This window comes from Mollisia scopiformis (assembly GCF_001500285.1).
Source record: "Mollisia scopiformis unplaced genomic scaffold LY89scaffold_5, whole genome shotgun sequence".
Classification (NCBI taxonomy): Eukaryota; Fungi; Ascomycota; class Leotiomycetes; order Helotiales; family Mollisiaceae; genus Mollisia; species Mollisia scopiformis.
In genome coordinates, this window is record NW_017263585.1 from 199,767 (window position 1) to 220,770 (window position 21,004).

Genomic DNA, 21,004 nt, shown 5'->3' on the forward strand with positions numbered 1-21,004 from the left:
GTTAAGGGTGATTCACGGGAAAGCATGTTTTGGATTGCACCACAAGCAAGCACCTTTAGGAAGCGAATACCACAATACCACCAAAGCAATGCAACACGGATAAGCATTACGAAGGGAAAGAAGAAAAATCCCGGCCTTCTAGAACACTCGGCTCTCGTAAAAGCTGACACTTCTGTGCTGTACGTAGCTCGGTCCATGATTGGACGGAAATCAAATGCTCACTTTTCGTGCTGATTTGCATCATCCCGCTTTCCGTGCCGTCAGCTTCCCCCTGGATCCTGACTGTATCAATTGTACAGTAGCCCTATCCCTTCCCTTTCCCCCCTTTGAGCTTCCCCACTGAAATCTACCCCTGCGTCAGATGGTCTGGGATGGATCAGTGTCAGATGAAATAAACTTTGATAACTCTCACTCTTCTAATCCGCCACCCTAGATCCCACGAACGAGCCTCTCAGATCGAGGCCCTCGTATCTTGAAATCGCGAGCCAAGCCAGCCCAAAAAGGGTCATGTTGTAACAAAGGGCATTCTGGTCATGGATTGGTATCTAAAAAAAAAAACAATGTGGCTCCGTTGAACGTCCTCAGCTTCTCAGGACGATTTAGTTATAGATTCGTATCCAACAAAAAGTTACTTGATTAAATATCATAGGCTCTCAAGAACAGCTCTACTGCTATTCGCAATAATTCCCGTTCCGTATCCCCGTCTCCCATAAGACAATGCACATTCCCAACGGCAAAAGAGGCTGTCAGAACTCAAAAGTTGGCGCCACACCACCACAGCACCGGCCGTCGTCACCCAGGAAGGAAAAGCCACGCGGGTTTAAAAAAAGAAAAAGAAAAAGAAGTAAAAGCACGTCCTTGGTAACACGGTTATCAAGCGCCGGGTTACTTCTACTTTGCCGCATTTCCACATTTGCTGATGATAGAGAAACGAGCTTTGAGCCCCACATGTTCCCAGGATGAAACAGGAGTGCAAGACACGTTGATACGATGTGTGCGGGTGCAGATATGCATGTTCCAGTTCAATCTCTCCTAGATATCGGATTTTCGGTCTCTCGTTTGTGGGACGCGTTATCGTAGGATTTTAAATTGGGGGTAAATTGGGTTGGGGGGTTGCTTAGGTCTGAGCATCAGCGTCTGTGTGGTCTGGGGCATTCTGGAACGTCGTGAAGGGAGGATCGTTTGCCATCATGGCTTCGAGTTCTTGTTGAATGGCGTTTAGTTCCGCGCGCGTTACGTTTGTGCTTACCCAGTTTCGGATGCTGAGACTCATGCAGACGTCGGGGCCGTAGGGCGAGTAGAGGAAATCGGTTGGTGAGTACCGGGCTAGAATGTCGAGGCCGGAACAGGCGAAGTGTGGCCGTATGTAGTTGCGTTTGAGATGGGACGAAAAGGATTCTGGCAGTGGAGTTGTATTGCTGGTAAATGTTAAAGAGGCCATGTGTTGAATTGTTGACCAGCGGAGTCTGTGGAGGAAGAATGGCTCCATGAGGTCCACGGCTAGATATTGGTTAGAGAGTGAGATTTTGGAAGGAGTAACATACGTAGACAGATGGCAAAAGTGTTTTTGCCCCATAGAATAGGAACTCCTTCTTCGTTCGCCAATCTGCATGTTTGCATGATTGCAACCGCTGGTCGAGGACATGGATAGAGTGGTACACCACGTATCAGTCGAATTTGTCGCTCTCGATCGCCAAGTCCATCACATGGAAGCTCAACATCGTCATTGCAGATCAAGAGAAGCTCATAGATCTACATAAAGTTAGGTCCATAATCCTGTAGATTTCTTGATATATTATCAAGTCACTTTCCGAGTCCCCAACTTGGACTCTGGCAAGTGATACTTTGACAAAGGTTTCTTAGCAATGACAAGACAATAAACAATAGAACAGCACAAACGATGTCTCCATGGACGGCTCTGATTCCTCGTTGATGCTCTCTACATAGATTATATCACTCAACATTTTCTTGAAGCAGGCACAAGGCTATCATCATCTTATGATTCATCCGAACGTTCCGAGTGCCTTTAGACTCAGCCTTGAAACGTGTCTACAGGTTTCTTAATGATGGTATCGGGATGGAACATTCAGAGAAACCCTCAGTAACACTTGAACACTAAGCTTGCGATTGCCCTGGCTCCGCCGGTATCCACCAAATACGAACAGGAGATGGGAAACAGCACACTCCATGGGGACAAGACAATAGAAAGCATGCACACACCTTCAATCGTAGCTCTGCTGGGAGTTCCATGAAATTAAAGCGTCCCTTTGTCTGTATCAGATGCATCTTGGGCTCTGTATCCACACAATAGGATAGGACGTTAAGATCTATGATATGCCGCTATACTGTCACGTGTATGTTGGTGTTCAAGTCAACCTGGAATGCCGTGATGGATGATGTGAGTGTGGCCTGCTGCTGCGCTGCTGCATGCAGTATCTCTGCAGCGTGAGAGCCAATATGGTGGTGCAGCAAACTCGTATCAGGGTCGTACTGTAATTATGCGGTGAGTGTTGAGGCCAATGTTTCCAATCGAAGGCTGCAAGGCGTTGAGATGTCTCGCCGCCACCAACGGTTTCCCCAAAGGGGATTGTAGGCTCGAGTCAGATGTCGTCGGTTGAATTTTCTCGAGATGGCCGTGGATGTGCGACCGTTGTTGCTATGACGGAGAATCAGTGGGTCTCTGGGTTTGGAGCACAAATTGATTTCTCGGCTCCCCGCAACGAGCAGCACCCAAATCCCATTGACTGTCACACGACGCAATTTGGGTGTTGCGATGTACACAGTGGGAAAGATATGCAGATATGCAGAACGGTTTGGCGGGGTAGCTTGGTGGCGGGTGAAGCTGTGATAGGATCGAACGAGCAGTGAAGATATGCTCTCGAAACGGTGGACGAATGAAGACTGCTGGCCGGAGAAGAAGCTTGGAAGAGGGAGCGAGCTAGGGACTAGGGACCAAGCTCCAGCCGTCATCGGTCACGGTCTTTTCTACTGATAGCTTCAAGAATCCAATGATCCAATCTCCCTGCCGCCGCATGCTTGCTTGCTTGCTTGCCACGATCAATTCTTTGATGCATTTATTTATTTTTCTTGCAATTATTCACAAACAGCCACAGCTCTGACTGTTGAGAAGCATAAATTAATTTCTCGGTCCCCAGAATTTTGGTTCTGGTCTGTTACCCCTCCCTCATCACAGCAGCAAGAACCCTAGCACAACGAAGCTTCGGGTAAAATCAAAGCACCCTTCCTCCTCTGTTTACCTTCCAACAATCGCCGCACTTGATCTGGAGTTCGTGGAGAAGCTGCTTCCAACCACATCTGCGAAGTCGGTATCTGGCTATGCAATAGCAACGATGGCTTCTCCAGATCAAGATGTGTACATGACAGTAAGTCGAACTCTGTACCTAGCAACATCTGATTCTCCGTGCTAACGTTCGCTGTCAAGCTCCTCACGAGTGATCGATACCTCCCAGGTCCGTTTCACACATCTGCCATACTGTTCCGTACTGATTGAAGCTTCTCCAGGCGCATTGGTGGTTGCCCACAGTTTACGAGATGCTGGCACGACCAAGAAGCTCGCCATTTTGGTGACGACAGACACGGTATCGGCGGATGCGATGGCACAATTACAGGTAGAATCTCTCCCCCAATTTCCATTGGGCATGTCTGATCTATTAGTAGACACAGTTCGACTTTATTATTCCCGTCGAACGATTTTCCAGCGACAATCACACGAATCTAGCCCTCATGAATCGCCCAGACCTACATTCGACCTTCACCAAGATCAACCTGTGGAGACAAGTCCAATTTCGAAAGATAGTCTACGTCGATGCGGATATGGTTGCACTGCGTGCGCCAGATGAGCTATTTGGTCTACCAGATCCGTTCTCGGCGGCACCAGACATAGGATGGCCTGATATCTTCAACACTGGTCTCATGGTCTTGACCCCGAATATGGGCGATTATTATGCGTTAAAGGCGATGGCAGACAGAGGGATTTCGTTCGATGGGGCAGATCAAGGTCTGCTGAACATGCACTTCAAAAACACTTTCAATCGCCTAAGTTTCACCTACAATGTCACCCCTTCAGCTCACTACCAGTATCTTCCAGCATTTCGACACTTCCAATCGAGCATAAGCATGGCCCATTTTATTGGCCAGGAGAAACCTTGGATGGAAGGTAGAGACGCCCACATGGGTTCCACTCCTTATGACCAAATGGTCGGAACATGGTGGGCTGTCTATGATCGCCATTACAAAGAATCAGTGGGTGAACCTCAAGGCGACCCCGGACATCAAACTGAAGATCGACAACAGTCTGTCGATAGTTCTTCCCAAGGAGCTTCGACCATCGTACATTACCATACAAAAGGCGAATTTCAGCCTATAGCTCCCATAGTATCACAGGCATACCAACCTGAACAGACGGATAGTGAGATATTCCAACCAACTGCTGCTGCTGAACAATCTTTGCATGAAACGACAGACATTCCAAGAGATGTCGAAGTAGCTTATGTTCCACCAGTACAAACGAATTTGGAAACCCATCACGATCCACCGTCTTATTACGAGCCGCCGAAGGAGCCAGAAGTTCAATATTCCGCATGGGATGCAAGCAGGTTAGAACCAAATGATTGATAAGTCCTACGTGTCAAGCTAACAGTTGACAGGGCGCCGCCACCCTCCGATTCCAAGCCTGAAGCATCGAACTTCCCAGCGACTCACTACGACATGTCCTCCGACCTTACCCCCTTCCAAGCCCCAGAACGTTACCCAGATCCACCCAAAGATATGTGGTATGAAGTGCCCAAGACGCCAACCTACCAGAAACCGGCCCCGATTTTCCCGTGGGAGAAAGATGCTGCAAAGCCAACTAGAGTCTTTCCAGAGGACAATGTTGCCACAGAAACCTTTAGCAGCAGTGACCCTACTCCTAATTCAGTTCCCTCCGCTGAGGACGCCAGAGGCAGCACACCGGTCACTCCCACAACTCCAACCATTCAGCTCACGACAGCTGATCCATGGCAGACTTACACACGTTCGAATGCTTGGGACGAAATCCCTGAAATAGAACGGTACATTGGAAACTTGCAGAAAAGTCGCAAGGGTAACATCCAATTACTGCAGGGATACGGCTCAGGTATTGCGCAGGTGTCCAGTCCAGGTGGGCGAAGACACAGTATGAAGCTCACAGATTTCCCTACAGAACTTGAGCGGCCTAGTCTGCCTGTGACTCCTGCACCTATCCGGAGGCCCAGTTTCTGGGGAGAAGAGCGAGATGAGGAGGGTGAACTACCAGCTGCGGAAGGAGTTCCTTCGCAGGAGGACTGGGTATTTCTTTCGATTCTAGCAAGGGAAATTATGTGGATATTAATCTTGACTACAGGATCCAGCGGCGGAGTTAGAAAAGCTGGCTCGGCGTCAATCAGTGGTTTTAGCCAATAAGTTGGGTATGGACGGTGCTCCTGCACGTGAGATACCTCTGAGACCACTACCATATGGTTCGGAGGGAGTGACTTCTCCAACGTACGTTGCACAAGTCCCGCCGAGCAGCGGAGCAAAAGATTCAGCATCTGGGTCAGCACCTGGGTCTGACTCTACTCCACGAACGACGATCGAGGAGCCTTCTTATCATGGTCCAGGGGCGATGTGGGAAAAGGATGAGACCTTTCCAGTCAAGGAAACGCCAGCAGGGGCAACTGAGGAGGAAAAGGATGTGTTGGAGACGTGAGCTGAAGCGGGATGGACCGAACCTTAATGTCTATTATGCCTCGAACATGTACAATACTTTTTTCCTTTTTTGGCATGGGTTCTTTGTTCTCTTCTTGCTGTGTTGCGAGCATGCATTCTCTTGCATCAGCATACTGTACAGTGTACTTGCATTGCATTGCATCTCGCTGCATACTTCATTAGCATTTTTGGTTCCATAGTTCCTTTGCACCGATCTGTATTTAAGGGTGGGAGGTTGAGCAGTTGGACCAGGTCATGATGGAGGATGCGATGAAATTCATGCAGAATGCGACTAGTCAGATACCCTGATAATGAAAGGATGATACTGGTGGCATATTCTTCACCCTACATGCAAGTGATCTTCGCTTAGAAAAGGAGGTGAAGTACCTCGCCAGTAAAGAAAATCTTTGTGAGAATGGCCCAGAACTCATGGGAACTTAAGAGCATTGCAATCAGCCATTTTCATTTATGAATCAGCTCCATAATGGCTATTTGCCTTCGACGTTTGAACCTCGATAAGTGTCACTTTGTATCTTAAGTAATAGCAGCAAGTATAGCCTCAAATTGATTCTCTTTCCTTTCATGTCGTGCATTATTGGTACCAATTTAGTTGATCCACTGTGTATAGATCATCAACAATTGATCCATACTCGGAGAACCGGCGAGAGATTGTCCTCAATTAGTTGTGCCTCACTTATTGTCCCAGGACGTTTCATAGGCTCGACAGTAGATGGAAAATCACAGTACTAACAGACAAATTTAGATAGTCTCATCAATGAACATATATAAGAAGAAAAGCAGAGAGCTCGTAAGCTCAAAGCTCTCGGTACTGCAATCACATTGAAGGTGAATGAATGCCTCTTGTTGACGATAGTCCGATCCGGGCTAGCTCGCATTCGCTACCTACCTACGCTTAGGAACCATATAATAACAAATAAGCATTCTCCTGCCAGCAAAAACAGAAAGATGTGTAATTGAGCAGTGGGGCGGCCGAATGGTCGAGTCCAAAACAATCGAAATCAGATTCTTGTTGCCCGCGAAGATGCCACTCACTACACCTCCCTTGAATCTGTTATCCCCCTAGATACTCTGGCTGGTATCTAGGAAAGGTTTTGCCATTTTCTTTTTCGAATTATTTTTTTTCGCTTTTCGACCAGTGAGATAAATTACCATTGGTCGTTAGGTGTTCAGTTCTTCTGTAGCTATGGCTTTTTTTGGATGAAAGGGGAAGTCGAAGGAAGTCGCTTGGAAAAGGGGTAGATGCATTATTGGAAGTCAACCGGTACCTCGTGGTGCAATGGTTCCACGCAGACAATGCTCAAGTCGGCAATCTTTAAGATGTCATTGTCTTTGACAATAACAATCAACCTCTTCGGATGTCCTTTCATCCTTTGTAGTATCCGCACAAAGAACTCTCCAGCAACACTCAACTCCCGTTCTATTCTCGTTGTTGCTACAATCCACGAACTCACAACAATGGATCGAACCTCAATATTCCACCATATACACCAACATGTCAGAACTCGACGACGACGAAGGCTGGCTAACCAGCGATACAAACTGGAAAACCCGCCTCCAATCCGGCTTCAAAGGCCAACGCATCCTCGGCGTCGGAAGCTACGGCATCGCCGGTCTCTGGTCCTACGAAGGGCCACCCGAAACCGCGCCCGCTATCCAACACGTCGTCGCGAAAGAGTGCGAGATTGCCAAGTTTGACAAGAGGGAAGATGTTTTTGTGGAAGGCAGGATTTTATCCATGTTGGAAAAGGTGCAGTCAAGGCATATTTTGAGGATGTATGGGCCTGTTATGAATGATGAGAACTTGGGAGAGGAGGTCGTGAGGCTGTTTTTGGAGTATTGTCCTGATGGGGATTTGGGGAGGTTGTTGAATCCTAAACCTACCGGTAGGAAGAATGAGATTGTTAAACCGCCAAGAACGCCGATTCTTGAGGTCGATCTTTGGGCTATGTTTTACTGTCTCGCTCTTGGTTTAGCGGTTATGGGTCGTGGGACTGAAGACGATACTGCTCCGGGTTGGAATTCAGAAACGGAGATAGCACATTATGATTTGACGTGTAGCAATGTGTTTTGGGATATCGGGATGAGGATCATGTTCGGCGCCCTATATTGAAGATTGCAGATTTTGGGACGGCGATAGAGGAGCCTAGGATGGACCAACAGACAGACCAGACAGGTATCGGGAAGCTTTTTGCTGGAGAATCATTTTATCGTCCACCTGAAGCAGACCCGGAGATCAAAAGACAATTAGAAAACCCACGCAAGGGGACAACGTCAAATATCTTTCAGGTAGGGTGCATAATGCACTGCCTTATCAGACAGACAACGAAAGACTTTAGGACGCCATTGGTGCAAGTAATAAAGGTCGGTCAAAAAGCACCGCCGGTGGGTATACAGGAGACATGGAGTAAGAGTCAAGGATCAGATCTAGAGGATATCGACCCTAGTATATACTCCAAAGGCTTGATTGACCTGGTCGTGATATGTCTGATGCGAGAGCCCTTGCAAAGACCAAACGCATTGGATCTTCAGAGAATGGTCAGAATGGGCTTAGACACGGCTAAAGCAGTTACGGAGACTCAGAATCTGCTTGAATATACGGGGATGGTGGACATTCCTATGGTCCAGATCCTCTGGCCCCAGCCCCCGGAGTTTGTTATGCAGCCCTTGGAGCCCTTGAAGGGCAAGCGAAAACTAGCTGGAGGATCAGGTGCTTCGCCGCGACCGAGGAAAAGAAATGCGGGGTCTCAAATACCATTTTGATAGTCTCCCAGTACCTTGGTTAATACGAGAAGTCGACTGAACGGCAAAAATTAACGGCAAATCATCATCTATGGCATCGATAATCCGAGCCAATGATTCAATACCAGCTTTATGTACTCAATAGAGTACATTATCTGCTATTCCCGGCAACCAAGCCTACTGGTACTGATAAATGGCTCTGTGGTACTCAGAGCTCTACAAACAATTTGGCGACTCGAGCTGATTGTCCATCCTTGGGCCGGGCACTCTGTGCTGCCATTGTTCGGATCTGGGGATGTCTGAGGAACTAACATTGGGTCAAAATCTTGTCGATAATACACAACTCCTACAGAGGAGACATCTTGCTCTCTAGTCAATATTGCCCGGGACAACATAACGAGTAATATGCCACTAGAGTACGCATCTCATGGAAAACAAAGCAACGCAGGCCTGTGCGATGTAGTGAAGGTACTGGTCTTGACAACTACAGTCGAAACAGATGATTACCAGTAGCCCAATCATATCGAATAAAACAGACCAATGAAGAGGGCTATGACTGCATAGCTTGTTGGAGGGTCTGTAATAAAGACCCCTTCCAAGTGCATCGGAGTGATCTCGAAGTGATCTCGAAGTGATTGCCTTTACTTATATCGATGTATAAAAACGAGAATATAAGTTATTGCCAATAGAGACTTGAAGTGGAAAGGCAGATTCTTCTCTCAACATTCCGCGACTTGAAGGACATTCCCTCTGGAGAATAGCATGCAAGAGGAGACTTCCACATTATTCTTAATATATAGCGAGCTAGAGCAGCTTCATCACACAAGCAAACACTAGGAACATTCAATAAAAACCAAGCTCATAGCATTGGTTGTTTGCGAGAGCAAGTGCTTCTGTGTGGTAAGAGAAATACCTCGGTACGTAAATCGGGAAATTGCGGGTTGACTGACACATTTCGAGTTACAGAAAGACCAATAACGCGACAAATCTTCGTGCCTTCCAGGTTCTCACTCTAGAAACTTAAGAAACCTAAATTCCTCCCACCTTCATCTTTTATATCTTCATCATCTTTAAATTTTTGAATGGCATCGACAGTCAAGGTAAGACGGCAATCTCAACAAAACCACACAATGAAATCAAATCCCTCAATGCCAAGCTTTGCCACACAGCGCTGCTTCGCGTCCCACAGTCGATCCCCAGGTGAAAGCTCGAAAGCTCACCGCCAGCAGCAAGGCAGGTCATTCTCTTCAAACAATCCACCGACCCCCCCACATCCAGCAGATTCTAAATTGAATCTGATACCTTTTCTTTGAATCCTCCTTTCACAGTCATAGCCACATATTTCTCCTAATTCTGCAGCTGTTTCCTCGTGCTGCCGGACAATTTCAACATGGCCAATCCTCCGGACCTTTCCAACAGCATTACCATGCATCCTCATCCATTCCATATCCATCCGAACCGTTCAGAGCCTCGTTCTGGGACTCATACTCCGATTCAAACCAATCACTCGTCGAAACCTGGCGCAAGTACTGCCTATGAAGCCGTCACTCCTCCCACCGAAGAACACGACCCAATCTCTCGACACACCACACATGGAGCAAGCATGAACGACCTCGAAGAGCAAAGACCGCCCAGATACACGCGCGAGAACGATCCGTACCAGCTATCTTCAGCCTACAAGAATGAGAATGAGTTGAAGCTTATCGCGGCCAATACATCCCGAAAGCGCGACGGTTGCGGGCCTATAAAGTTCACGAAGAGTGCCCACCAAGCAAGGAAGATACAAAAATTCTACGAGAACCAAAATGAGAACATCGAGCGTATGCTCAAGCCGGTTGAGGATCACCGAGCAGAAGCAAAGGAAGAAGCAGGCGCGGACCATCTGAAGTTCCAGATCGCAGTTTATGGATCATTCGCGGCAAACATCGCTCTTGCAGGCCTTCAACTCTATGGTGCTATCTCTTCTGGATCTCTGTCTCTCTTTACAACTATGGCAGACGCCATCTTCGATCCTATGTCAAATGTCACTTTGATTGTCAGCAACCGTGCTGTCAAACGTGTTGACCCAAGTCGATTCCCATCTGGCAAGGCTCGTCTGGAAACCGTCGGCAATATCGTCTTTTGCTTCTTGATGACAGCGGTATCCTTCATTCTGATCGCCTTCTCTGTTCGCGAGCTTGTGGAAGGAAATCACAACGAACTCAACAAGTTCCATCTGCCATCCGTCATCGCAGTTGCGACAGCTTTCTGCACGAAACTGGGGCTGTTCCTCTATTGCTGGGCTTTGAAAGACAAGTACTCGCAGATCAACATTCTTTGGCAAGATCACCGCAACGATCTTTTCATCAACGGCTTCGGTATTCTGACCTCAGTCGGTGGTTCTAAGCTCAAATGGTGGATTGATCCCATGGGAGCCATCCTATTGTCCGTCCTGATCTCTTGCATCTGGCTACATACCGCATTCTCCGAATTCCTGCTTTTGGTCGGCGTCACTGCATCAGTTGAGACTCAACAACTCATTACCTACGTCTGCCTGACTCACTCTCCGGAAATCGAAGGAATCGACACTGTTCGCGTGTATCACTCCGGTCCAAGACTCATCGCTGAAGTCGACGTTGTCATGAACGCCGGTAGCAGTTTGAGAGATACACATGATGTTGCAGAGGAGTTACAGATCAAGCTTGAAAGTCTTCCGGATGTGGAGAGAGCTTATGTTCATGTCGATTATGAGACTACTCATAAGCCCGAGCACGCTTACAAGAAGGATATTTGAAGCGGAGAGGAAGTTCTTGAAAGATAAAAATGCTTCTGAATTGTTTCTATAGAAAGCTGTGTTGATATGGGTTCTCCTGGGTGTCGGCGTTTGCAAGCTCGGAATGCTTTGCTTTGGATTGTGGGGATTAGCCTAATGAGCACACAGATCTTGGCTGTACTTTGTATCCAGTAATGAGAACCAATTATGACTTCCACTTCATCTTCTTTCATAGCGACATGGAGATTTGGGCTGGATGAGATCGGTGTGATTCGAGGTATCAAGCTTCTTATTGCTCAGTTGAGCGAGCCCCAGAGTTGCTTCGCTTATGGTACGTACCTTTTCGTCTGATGGACTTTGGGATGAGACAAGTGGCTTATCGAAGTTGAGATGAACAGTGAGTTTTCGGATGTCAGACGAGCGCCGAAGGTTGGAACGAAAACAACTATCTTTCAACCTTGATCTCCAATGTCCCTCTTGTGTTGTTATTGTCGGAGGTCCTGATGTCCTCACTCAAGGTCTGAAATTAAGTGGCTTTAAAGTCGGTCCAGAAGTGTGGACCTTTGCAATATCTTCAGGAACAATTAGTGTCTAAGCTACTGTACTGATACACAGAGGAAGATTGTTATTTTTTTTATAGATTTCGCTACATGAGCATTTGATCTTTAAGAATTGCTCTTGCTGTATGACCTGGATCACGAGAATTGGTACAGAACCAAGAATCTTAGTTATAATTGTCCAAACGTCCAGAGAATCTTAGACTCCTGCTTAACTTGATCTAGAGTACCGGACTGTGATTAATCATTTTCTTGTGGATCATGTTGCGACTTTAGTTGTAGCTTCGAAATCTGTAGAGAGAACAAGAGAGATAAAGGCACATTTTGCGCAATATGCGCTGTGGGCGCGATATGCGCAATTCGCGCGATTCGTGCGATTCGCGCGGATTGCGGGGAGTTGCACCAAAGCTTTGGCCTGAGACTCGGTGTAGCTAGGTGTTGACTTAGATGGAGCTTGTGTAACCAAGTAGCAAGCAATTTTTGAAATCATATGCTGCTAAATTTACATATCGTCAACAAGAAAATACTTCTTTGATTGCAAAAAATATATAAGAAAGCGCAAGGAAGTCTCAGGAGTCATTGACAACAGAACCTCCAACCCAACACTTTACATATCAAAATCCACAATCAAAGGGGCAACTCAGAAGATTGGGGGTATATCATTATTCCTGCTCATTATAACTACCCAAAACCATCAGTCTTCGTGCGGCATGATGTTCCTCCCTCACCCTCCTCCCCTCCCCTCCTCCTCAAATCTCCTTAACAAACCCCACCTCGACCAAAGAATCAAACGGAATATTCATATCCGCCATCTTCGTCCTGCTGTTCTCTCTAATCCACAAAAATAACCACAACAAGCCCCTCCTCAAAAGATTAGTGCCCTGCTTAATCTTCATTTGTTCTTTGCCCATTATGTACACCATCTGCGCTTCTGCGGCTTTGGTTATGACCTCGAGTTCCGATTGCACGGCGGGTGAGTGCTCGACGGAGCTGGCGGAGGAGTTGGAGGATGTGTGGTCGCGGGTGATGAACAGGGTGAGGTGTTCGACTATGACTCTTCCTAGGTCGGGAGTTACGATCGGGTCTGTGTAGCCGTGTCTGGCAGTCATGCGGTAGCAGCCGGGGATGGAAGTACGTTGGATGACGTATCGTTCGCTTTCTGGGATGGAGGGCACAGAGAGTGGTCTCATGTGGAAAAATACGATGATGTTGGGACGGGCAGAGAATTTTCGGACGAATTGCGTGAAGACGATGGGGACCATGTTGCCTACTTTGTCGAAGAAGATGCCGACTCCGTTGACGGAGGTGATGGTTGAGCCGCCAAAGGAAGAGGTTAGTTGGACTTCTCCGGAAGCAGTTGTGGTTAGGAGTTCGGAGGGTTGGAACCGATCGGTTGCTTCGGATTTCCATTGGGATTCTTTGCCGAAACGCCAGAGGACGAAGACGAAGGAGAGGATAGCCTGGAGATTGCGTAAGTATTTTCATCTTGAGAATACGAAGAAGACTTACGGCAAGAAGCAAAGTGAACCACGCTCCAGTTGGTACTTTGGTAAGGGCAGAGCTGAGATATACACCATCGAGACAGGCGAATACTAGGAAGAAGAATATGACGATGAAGATGTTGATACGCCAGATTATGATGGCCACCAAAGATACCAAGCAGGTGGTGATGAATGTGACGAAAATGACACATACACCATAAGCATTACCAAGTCGAGTGGTGTTGCTGTAGACAGCTGTGACGATGACGGTTCCGATCATAAAAAGCCAATTGGCAAGCGGGATGTACACTTGACCGTGGAAGTGCTTTGATACGTGAACAACCTTGATATGTGGGAAGTAGGACAGATTCATGACTTGAGTCAACAGTTGAAAAGCCCCTGTAATCATCGCTTGACTTGCAACAATCTAAACAATATTAGTATAAGATTGAGATTTTAATCAGACTTGAGACGTTGTGACTTACAGCTGCAAGGATAGCAATCACAAGACTGAAGTAAAAGCTTCCCGGAGGCACAGTATTGAAAAAAGGGTTTGTATAAGCCGTCCCAGTCGCATCCTGAGAGATAAAAGCAGCCTGGCCGATATAAGCCAAGAGGAGACAAGGATATGCCAAGCAAAGCCAGGAAAGCTGAATTGCTCTCTTGCTGAAAGCTCCAAGATCTGCGAACAGGGCTTCAACTCCAGTAAAGGCAAGCAGAAGCCCGCCAAGAGACCTCCATCCCTCTTCCTTATTCCTTACAAGGTATGAACCGGCAAAGTAAGGACTGAAAGCTTTGAGGACAGTGTAATCGAACTTGCAAAGATTGTGGATGCCCGAACACAAGTTGAACAAGAGCCAGACTATGACGATTGGTGCGAAAGAGCTCGCGATTTTGCTGGTCCCGAATGGCTGAACAGCGAACAGTATGACAAGGATAGCACAAGAGACACCAATGATAGTAGAGCTGGATATATTGGGTGCGGCGACTTCGATACCCTGGATTGCACCGAGGACTGACTGGGCTGGATGACATTTCTCAGTCACGATTGGATTTTAGACAGCAAGTGATGAACTTACCAGGAGTGAGAACGCCATCTGCCATAACCATTGCAACACCAAGGACGCCAAGAATCTTCAATGCAACTCTAGCTGCAAGGGAGCTTTCGATGAAATTTCTTACCCCCTTGTTCAAAGGCTTCAGGTCGTTTGTGTTATGGCGCGCGATCTTCATAGTCCCAGCAACATTGGGATCTCTCTTAACAATGTTCGAAAATCTCGCAAGTAGACTGTAGAGTGCGAATGTACCTGTAAATCAGACCATTGGTGTCAGTACAACAGGACTCTGATAGCAAGAGACATCGATCCTAATTTATGAAAATTCGATGTTCTCATTCAAAATCTGGTAACAAAATCCAGGAATTAAAGTAAGAGTTGATGACTTACCGCCTTCTCCATCGTCGTCTGCAGCAAGGACGATGAACATGTATTTGACCGTAACCATCAGAGTCAAGGTCCAAATGATGATAGATAGAGCCTAAGATAAAACTTAGTATACGAGAACCGGAAAGCGAGAAAACTCTTACCCCCACGAGATCATCATATGATGGTTGCGAAGTAAAAGTAGACGAGTAGACGTATAACGGACTCGTTCCAATATCACCGTAGATCACACCGGTACCTGTCGACACATGAGACTTGACTGTGAGTACCATTGGGGCAGCTATAGCTGTATAACTCACTTTGATACGCAAGCCATATGAGCATCCAGCTATTGAGAAACGTTAGTCTCATAATCACATGTAATTTGTGATGACCTCCTCAGTATAGAGAGACAAGGCCGCGGCTTGAAGCATGAGAGACGTTTTTGGAGCATTGTAGGGTTTGCGCAAAGAGACGTACCCTGTGTAAGTCTAGAAATAATGTTAGAGAATGCCAAAACATTATAGCAACCATCAAACGGCTTCCTGAATAGAGACTCCGAGTAGACAGGATCAGCATACCTGTTTTTTCTTGCGGTTCAGATCTTCATCTGCGATCTGAGCAGCATTCAGCCCTTCTTCATCGTAGCTCGTAGGTTTCTCAGAAAGAGAAGGCGTCATTCCCTCTTTCTTGAAGACTCTGGAACTACCAGCCGTCCGAACTCGGTATATCGCATCGTCAAATTGAATATGCTGAGCAGCTTCAGAATCTGCCATTGTGCCACTATTTCCAGCGAAATTGAGTCGAGAAAATTCGAGCACAAGACTATCCAAAGCGCGGGAAAAGAGCAGGAAGATCGTGAGAAATCAGGATATGAAAAACGGAAAAGAATGGGAACACGCTACTTATGGACGCCCTTCATTTCCTCAGAACTTGGGACAGCTTCGCCGCAATCGCGCTATCTGCGGTTCCCATGCAAACCAAATCCAAGCCGTTGGAACGAGGTAAGCCGCGGCGAGCCTTCCACATTTGACAGTGGAGATCCATTCATGTTGCATTTGGCAGCGGCCACAATATTTGGTGAGCATAATAGAATGGGGATGGAGAATCTAGCTGTGTCTTATCCTCGACACCAGATTCGAGGAGGCTAAAATGCCGCATCGTGAGATTGCAACTTGGACAAAAATCCCTCAAAAGCCATGCCAACTCTAATGTATGGGGATCGTCGCGGTCACGGCTGTAGCCAGTAGGGAGCAAGCGGGACTGACGCCTTCGAGCTCGGGGCTTGGTCCGTGTGTACATGTACATACAGTATGCATGCAGGGACGGAAGTTTGTGTGGAGTTGAGGGGGCTGTGTTGTTGTATTGCTGCTGCTCGACTCGCGCGAGGACATGAGTAATTGGTGGGGAACACCTCCGCTTTGCAGCTAGATGGCGTTCCAATACCGTGGCTATCCACGGCCGAGAATCCTGAAGTATTCAGAAGTAGTCATGGAATCCACGATAAGCTTTGTCTACTTAGATAAACAGATGTAAGTAAAGTTGACTTGTCAGTTGGATTAAGCTCACGAGATATGTCTTGGCGGTGAACCTTAATTCGTTTCAATGCGGGTGGCAGAACCAATCATCACTGATTTTCGGAGGATAAACTGATCTCTCGCTCTGAAGAATACAATAGAAGAATTCACAAGGAATAAGTTTAATTCCTTGAACTTTTCTGATTCGAGGTCGGTATAATTTTATGAAGCATATTGTGTCTCAGGCTCTACAACCCCTCCTGCCCATGCTCATCGCCGCCCACTTTGCTGTCGCTATGAGTTCACACTAACACTCTTACCCACCTCAATCCTTATGTAAAACCCCTAAATTCGATCTTCAAGCTCAAAAGCGAACATGAATATTCCAGATAAAATTGTAAATAAATTGACCAACTTATACTACTGTATTAATTATTTTTCAAGATATTATCTTCTAATCAACTTTTCCCTCCTAGCTGTCTGAAAAAAGATATCTAAGTGGCTGGTAGCTCTGTATCTTATATGACCATATTCCTTATACCTTGGAAACCAATTGATATGGTAGTACACTCAGAACCTGCACCGATCTCCCACATCCTATAATCACAGCCCGGACTTCCAGTACTAGCTCACAGTGCTACTAAGATCAAAGCTTTGCTCCAAAGAGCCCACTCTAAGTCAATCCAGAAGCTCACACTCTCAGTCTGCAGTTAAATTCTTCACTCTACAACCAAGCTTTCACTCTGTAATCAAGCTCTCACCTAAGCACTCCACTACAACAAGTAGGAAGTCTAATAATTCATCACTACTAGAGTTTTAACATAGTAAAGTGAGTAATACCAATTAAATACTAGGCGATAAGAAAGTTAACGATTGAAAGGAAAACTATGTTATGTTATGGGAATAGTTTGGAAGTAATAGCAGGTGAAGTTGATACTGTTGCATAAATATTTATGCCGACCTTGATTTACAAGTCTTATTCCTTCGCTTTCTGCCGCGGACAGAAAAGGTCTTTACACGATGCCATCGTCGTTTAACATTCGAATTCCTACTTGGCGAAAATTCTACTTTCTAGAATACAAAATAATCTTCTCGAGACACGAGAACCTGCCGATTTTTGAGGTTCATGCACTACCTATCTATAATGGCTTCTTCACCATCAACGATCGCAATGCTGAAGATAGATGTTACAGTAATGGAAAGTGGCACGACAGTGTGGAGCATCAGTCCATTGAACGCATATTGAAAATTTTGACGTGTCTCATTTGTCATGCAAAGGGTAATTGTTTCCACGCCATCCCGTACCTCTCCCCGACTCCTATATATACAGAGAATTCTGTCAGGGGTATCCGACGTAATCCGACCTTTCCCAAATACGCCATACACCGGTCAAGTGCAATGAATCCTAATTTCCGCCGCCATGACCACCTTGCATCCCTCCCAAAGCATAAGTACCGCCCATAGTGTTGAAGATGTCTTGCTCGTGGGCTAGATCTGGAGGTTCCATATTGAATGGCATGAACCAAGCCGAAGAGGGCTCTGTAACGAATCCAGACATTCCGCCCATTTGCATGTCCCAAGCATTGGTGCTATCTAGCATGTTTTGAGAGCTGAGGGAAGATGGATCCATGCCAGCATACGCCCCAAAGACAAGTTGACGATCGAGTTGTGGAAGGATGCCCTGCTGGTGTGGTGGAAGCAAAACCTCGTGACCGTAATAGGGGTGATGTTGATTGTACATATTTACAGGCGTTGTGGGGCTCATTTGATTGTAGCCCTGTGGAACATGGTGACTGTTTTGCTGCATTTGCATCGATGGTCCCGTATTCATGTCTGGGCCATTTGTGTTCACTGGTGCAAGTTGGTCGTGTCGAGCTGGCGGGTTCTTCTTGGTTTTCCGCTTTGCACCTTTGGCAGCCGCGTCTCGCTCGAGCGGAGTCATCGTTGTGTCCAACGTATCGAAGAATTGTTCGACTGTGTGTAGTCCTGACTTTTCACTGAGTACTGCATCGTCTCCTTTCTCTTTCTTAATGCTGCTACTAGCTGGATCTTCGAAATCCGATTTTGAGACTCCGTGCGGATAGCGATCGAACCAATCACCGTACTGGAAAACGTTTGACGGCGATTGAGCAGTGTTTGCGGAAGAACCCTGCCTGGCAGCATCGGCGCACGTTCTATACAATTCTTTAAGGTTTTCTGCCATCCAATGGAACATGCCCCAATATCTTTTCATCTTAGAAAGATACTTCACATTGATGCCAAGATTTTTCTTAGACGCGGTTTCCATGGCAGAATTCTTTGAGAATACGCCGAAAACATGGACAGTGCTTGCAAGGAAGGCACAATATCCTGTAAATGGAGCTGTGATGAAGTGGGACTCGCCGTCGTGCAACAATTCTGATATCTTGTTCGCAGCGTCGAAGGCCTTAGCTCCTGCTTTCGTGACAAACTCTTTCGGCACATCGGGTGGAAGTCGGCTTTCAGGTTCTCCTTTTTGTCCTGGGAGTGGAAATCTGTTCATGAACAGCGTGTTTTGTTGAATTGATATGTGGAGAAATAGAAACTGGTTGGCAAGACCTTCTGTTTCATGGGTATGAAGATTCTCTGGAGTGTACGCCAATGACTCCGGAAGAGTATCAATGAAAGCTTCGGTCTGCTTCAAGAGACTGGCATATACTGAGTCTGGGTGCCACATTGGATGAGGATCTTCGTCACTACCTCCAAGATTGAGATAGCCAATGATTCTGCCCCACAAAGCGATGGACCGGATTATAAAGGCAGCCACTCCCATATTATCTCTTGCATCTGACAGTTGACCTGCGCCTGGCGACATTGGATGCGGCACCTCCCCTTTCAAGTTCTCGGTAGGTCCAGGCATGTCCAGCTGAAAGTATTTCTCCTTGATGGGAAGTTGCACTTTGATTGTTTCCTGCTTGATAAAAGTAGGTCGATCAGTTCCAGCAGACATGAATCTGTCCATGAGAAAGCACGCCCACATAGTCCTTCGCCTGATCTCACGATCGATGAAGCTCAGTTCGGCTGTGCCACTGCGTTTTAGTGGATCGTAATCCAGATCTTTATGGAGTTGCAATGCATATGCCATACGAACCGCATGTCCGCCGAACGCCCAGCTTCGTCCGCCTTGGCAAGTGCCAAATTCGTGAAGACCAAGTATTAGGAGACATGTTAATATCGTTATGTTAGGCCAGTCATATCTGCTTGTGACGATTCTCCGAGCTTCGCATGCCCACTCCTCGCCTCGTAAAAAATTTGGTGTTGTGTTGAGCTTCGGATGTGTCGAGAAGCGGGCCGAGACAGCGCACACTGCGAGTATTAAGACTGGTGGGACCGTACCCGCTCTTGACATAGTTTAGTGTGATGAACAAATGACAGAGTTGGCTGACTTACCTGAGCTTCCTCATGAAGCTCGGCTTGTGAAGAAGATGATATGTTTGACCATAAACATTCTCGAAGAAAATCTCGGACAGATGCTCTTGAAGTTCTTTCGAAGGAAGCGCCTCTGCACCCTCTAATAATAGCTTGCTTTCTTCTTGCTCTTGAAGTAAGACAGACGTCGGCTTCGAGCCACTTTCAAGATTGGGATTCGATGTTGATTTTGACCAGCTGTCTAACTCGTGAGCAAATGCTTCATCAGCGCCTCGTTTCTTCCCGGCGGTACTCTTGGTGGGAATTGTGCCAGGGATCGCTGGCTTGACGGTTGCTCTTGTCACAGACACTGCGGTGCCATCCTGTTCCTCTTTTGGCACTATCTTGATGATCCTCTCTTCCATTCTCCGCAATCGTTTGTCGAGCATGGCCATATAGTCCGTTCTCGGGGCAGCTTTGCGTGTTGTAACTTTGTACACACACGGTATGCGTGACCGGAGACAGTGCTTGCAGGCAGGCTTTTCCCCAGAACATCGTATTTTCTTTCGTCGGCAAGCAATACATGCTAATGGCAATCTTTTTCTCTCTTTCCCGGCCTTGGTCTTGAGCTCGCTCCATGGTGGATTAGGGTCGTTCTTGTCTTCTTTTGTTCTTGAACCCAAATCGCTCCCGTCAACTGCACCTCCACTGTTGAGGCCAAACTCGTCATATCCGCCGTCCAAACCGGCACGATTGCTCGAGGGACTTGCATCTTCAGAGCCATCGACGCTTATATTTCCTGCTTGTCCGACGGGGCCACTGAAGCTGGCTCGGGGTCCTCCAGAAATGGATGTAATGGAACCTCGGTGATTCCCCGGCATTGATGTTATGGAGTGCCGATGGGCGTGCCGAGGGTCTTGATGGATGGAAGCGACTGAACCTCTGTGATCCGGGGCTCCGCTGCGTCCGGAAATTGTATACGGGTCTGCTGCGGTATCCAATTTTGCGTCGCCGTGCATTCCATCATCCGCGACGTTGTGGAAGTTGAAGGAGAAGTCTGCAAAGACTTGTGGCGGGGTAGTGTGAATTAGCGAGCCGTCCGCATGGTGACTATTGTCCATCATAAACTGCTCCAGGTCAAGAGGGTCTGTGTGAATCGGCGCAGCGGTGGTAGCGTCTTGGTATTCTGAGGCATCAAATTTGACGTGCGCTTGGCTTGAGGCCATTTTTTCTCTCTTCTCGTCGTCGCTCGTTGATGAGGCCGAGATATGTAGCCAGCAGCCGTGATCTTTCGCAAACGGTACAAACGGCTACCTCACACGGAAAACCACAATCATCTTACTACATTCATTGCCCCACCATGCGCTCCAAGTCGTCGAGGACGCCGACAGTCGTTGTCCAAGAGAGTCGGTTGGGGCTCCGT

General features: G+C 47.1%; 7 protein-coding genes across 7 annotated transcripts; 4 read left to right on the plus strand and 3 right to left on the minus strand.

The window, feature by feature from the left end:
- Positions 1-586: 586 nt before the first annotated feature.
- Positions 587-1,040, plus strand: LY89DRAFT_419426 (uncharacterized protein). Its single transcript, XM_018207395.1, has one exon. It carries the CDS (start codon positions 718-720, stop codon positions 961-963), a length of 246 nt encoding a protein of 81 aa, XP_018075283.1. The 5' UTR covers positions 587-717; the 3' UTR covers positions 964-1,040.
- LY89DRAFT_419534 (uncharacterized protein) lies at positions 1,034-2,391 on the minus strand. Its single transcript, XM_018207396.1, has 3 exons — positions 2,221-2,391; positions 1,545-1,752; positions 1,034-1,500 (listed from the first exon to the last, which is right to left on the minus strand). Exons 1-3 carry the CDS (start codon positions 2,284-2,286, stop codon positions 1,118-1,120), a joined length of 657 nt encoding a protein of 218 aa, XP_018075284.1. The 5' UTR covers positions 2,287-2,391; the 3' UTR covers positions 1,034-1,117.
- Positions 2,392-3,350: 959 nt separating this feature from the next.
- On the plus strand, positions 3,351-5,728 carry LY89DRAFT_729745 (nucleotide-diphospho-sugar transferase; the record flags this gene model as incomplete). Its single annotated transcript, XM_018219406.1, has 6 exons — positions 3,351-3,383; positions 3,443-3,470; positions 3,523-3,629; positions 3,679-4,616; positions 4,668-5,328; positions 5,384-5,728. The coding sequence occupies 6 exons, from the start codon at positions 3,351-3,353 to the stop codon at positions 5,726-5,728; spliced, it is 2,112 nt and encodes a 703-aa protein (XP_018075285.1).
- Positions 5,729-6,969: 1,241 nt separating this feature from the next.
- LY89DRAFT_715236 (uncharacterized protein) lies at positions 6,970-8,508 on the plus strand (the record flags this gene model as incomplete). The annotated part of the gene is made up of 3 exons (XM_018218187.1): positions 6,970-7,760; positions 7,868-8,034; positions 8,068-8,508. Exons 1-3 carry the CDS (start codon positions 7,241-7,243, stop codon positions 8,506-8,508), a joined length of 1,128 nt encoding a protein of 375 aa, XP_018075286.1. The 5' UTR covers positions 6,970-7,240.
- Positions 8,509-9,604: 1,096 nt separating this feature from the next.
- On the plus strand, positions 9,605-11,733 carry LY89DRAFT_638631 (putative metal tolerance protein 3). Its single transcript, XM_018211589.1, has 2 exons — positions 9,605-11,570; positions 11,638-11,733. The coding sequence occupies exon 1, from the start codon at positions 9,878-9,880 to the stop codon at positions 11,258-11,260; it is 1,383 nt and encodes a 460-aa protein (XP_018075287.1). The 5' UTR covers positions 9,605-9,877; the 3' UTR covers positions 11,261-11,570; positions 11,638-11,733.
- Positions 11,734-12,446: 713 nt separating this feature from the next.
- LY89DRAFT_419672 (putative potassium transporter 5) lies at positions 12,447-15,609 on the minus strand. The gene is made up of 9 exons (XM_018207398.1): positions 15,280-15,609; positions 15,179-15,189; positions 15,019-15,047; positions 14,863-14,957; positions 14,723-14,813; positions 14,357-14,584; positions 13,763-14,301; positions 13,306-13,704; positions 12,447-13,256 (listed from the first exon to the last, which is right to left on the minus strand). The coding sequence occupies exons 1-9, from the start codon at positions 15,472-15,474 to the stop codon at positions 12,546-12,548; spliced, it is 2,298 nt and encodes a 765-aa protein (XP_018075288.1). The 5' UTR covers positions 15,475-15,609; the 3' UTR covers positions 12,447-12,545.
- Positions 15,610-17,620: 2,011 nt separating this feature from the next.
- On the minus strand, positions 17,621-20,462 carry LY89DRAFT_578070 (uncharacterized protein; the record flags this gene model as incomplete). The annotated part of the gene is made up of 2 exons (XM_018208925.1): positions 17,621-19,574; positions 19,624-20,462. The coding sequence occupies 2 exons, from the start codon at positions 20,460-20,462 to the stop codon at positions 17,621-17,623; spliced, it is 2,793 nt and encodes a 930-aa protein (XP_018075289.1).
- Positions 20,463-21,004: the final 542 nt, after the last annotated feature.